Genomic DNA, 1,608 nt, shown 5'->3' with positions numbered 1-1,608 from the left:
GTCCCCAGCCTCTCGCCTCGCTGCAGAGTAAGTGCCCAAGGCAGAGACGCTGTGCGAGGGGGAAGGGAGCAGGGCCGAGGGGCACCCAGGGGTGCGGGGGGTGGGGGGGTAGGGCTCGGTGTGGTGGGCTGCCCTCACCTGCCTGAGGGAATCCCACAGAGCTGAGGGGTTTGATTTGTCCTGATGTGGACAAGAGGGACCTGCCGGGCACCCCGGGGTGTGCACGGTGGCGGGGTCCCAGCTCAGTGGGGCTTTGCAAGAGCTGGAAGAGGAGGGGGCACAGGGATACAGGTTTGGCCCTCGCTGGCCAGCACAGAAATCCCCTCTCCTGGCAGAGCTGGCTAAGGGGACTTAGGATCTGATTTATTCTGGTGGACATGCATGAGAAAATTCATTCCCCTCTCCCTACCCTCCAGGCTGCAGCTTCCATCACTTAGGGCTGGTAAGAGAGGGGGGGGTCTGGCGATGCCCCGCACCCAGTCCCCATGTCCCCCTCCCCGTGGAAGCAGAGCAGGGTGAGGAAGGGAGCAGGGGAGGATTTCCTCCTGCGAGCCTGAGCCCCCTCCGCAGGCTCCCAAGCGCTGAGCCCAAGGGGAAGCCATGCCGGGTACCTTACAGCGCAGGTCCTTTGCCAGCCCGTGGTGAGGTGGGTCGAAGCCAGCTTGGGCAGAGGGCTGGTAGCCCCCCAGCAGGCGAGCACAGAGGAGCTGGGATCTCCACCGCCGGCCTCCCCCTGCCCAGGGGCCTGTGCGTTTCCTCCGCGGAGCCTGGAAGAGGGGTCTTCGATTGCCACTCGGCAGCTCTTCTGGCCGAAAGAGTTTCTTTTTTTTTTATTATTTATTTACTTTGTATTATTTTTTGCAAGTGCTTCGGTATTACAGAGGAGGGCAGCAGAGAGAGGCAGCAGGGACATCCTTAAATAATTTTCATTTCTCTAAATCTGCCTTTTTCCTTTTCTCTCTAAGTCCAGAGGAGAGATCCTTGGGGGGGTGGGAGGCACATCTGCACTGCAAATAAAAATTACAACCACCAACCAAACAAAAAAAAAGTAACTGCTAAGAAAAAACACTTTCAATCAAGGACTTTGGAAATCGGAGATCACAGAAATTGTACTATTAATAAGGAGGAGAAAAAAAAAAAAAAAGAGGCAAGAAATGCAGAGACCATGGGCCAGCCTGGCTTCCTAGCGTGTACTTTCTGTTCTCTCTCCTTTTTCCCAAGGTAATTGCAGTCTGCCGAGAGGGAGTTAAATGGGATTAAAAGATCTGTGTAAGCAAAAGGACCCAGAAGAGAAGGAGGAAGGAGTGAGCCGTCCGGGCCAGGGGGTGTCTTTGACACAGCCGAGCCCCTTAGAGAGGCAGAGAGCTGAGCTCCTGGGAAGGATGTACCCACAAACCGGCCTGTCCCCCTTTTTCTGATGGATTGCCGCAAAAATTGCCCGAAAGAGACAATGCACTAAACGTGATGGAGCCGGAATCAGAGCCGGTCTCCAGACTCAGAGCTACAGCAGCAGGCAGGGGGTGAGTACAAAGTCCGGCTTCTCCCGGCGCCGGGGAAGGGCATCCCGGGCGGGGAGGGGGTGCCGGGGGCCGGGGGAGCCCGGGAGGG

General features: G+C 57.2%; 1 protein-coding gene across 1 annotated transcript in view; it reads left to right on the top strand.

Moving 5' to 3' along the window:
• Positions 1-1,464: 1,464 nt before the first annotated feature.
• Positions 1,465-1,608, top strand: part of COL27A1 (collagen type XXVII alpha 1 chain) — a 166,593-nt gene continuing 166,449 nt past the window's right edge. Inside the window, exon 1 of the mRNA XM_009634842.2 lies at positions 1,465-1,520. Within this exon, the coding sequence (XP_009633137.1) occupies positions 1,465-1,520 (56 nt within the window). The remainder of the gene's footprint in view (positions 1,521-1,608) is intronic.

Source organism: Egretta garzetta, unplaced genomic scaffold (assembly GCF_000687185.1).
Source record: "Egretta garzetta isolate BGI_Z169 unplaced genomic scaffold, ASM68718v1 scaffold190, whole genome shotgun sequence".
Taxonomy (NCBI): Eukaryota; Metazoa; Chordata; class Aves; order Pelecaniformes; family Ardeidae; genus Egretta; species Egretta garzetta.
This window is presented reverse-complemented; position numbering and strand designations above follow the sequence as displayed.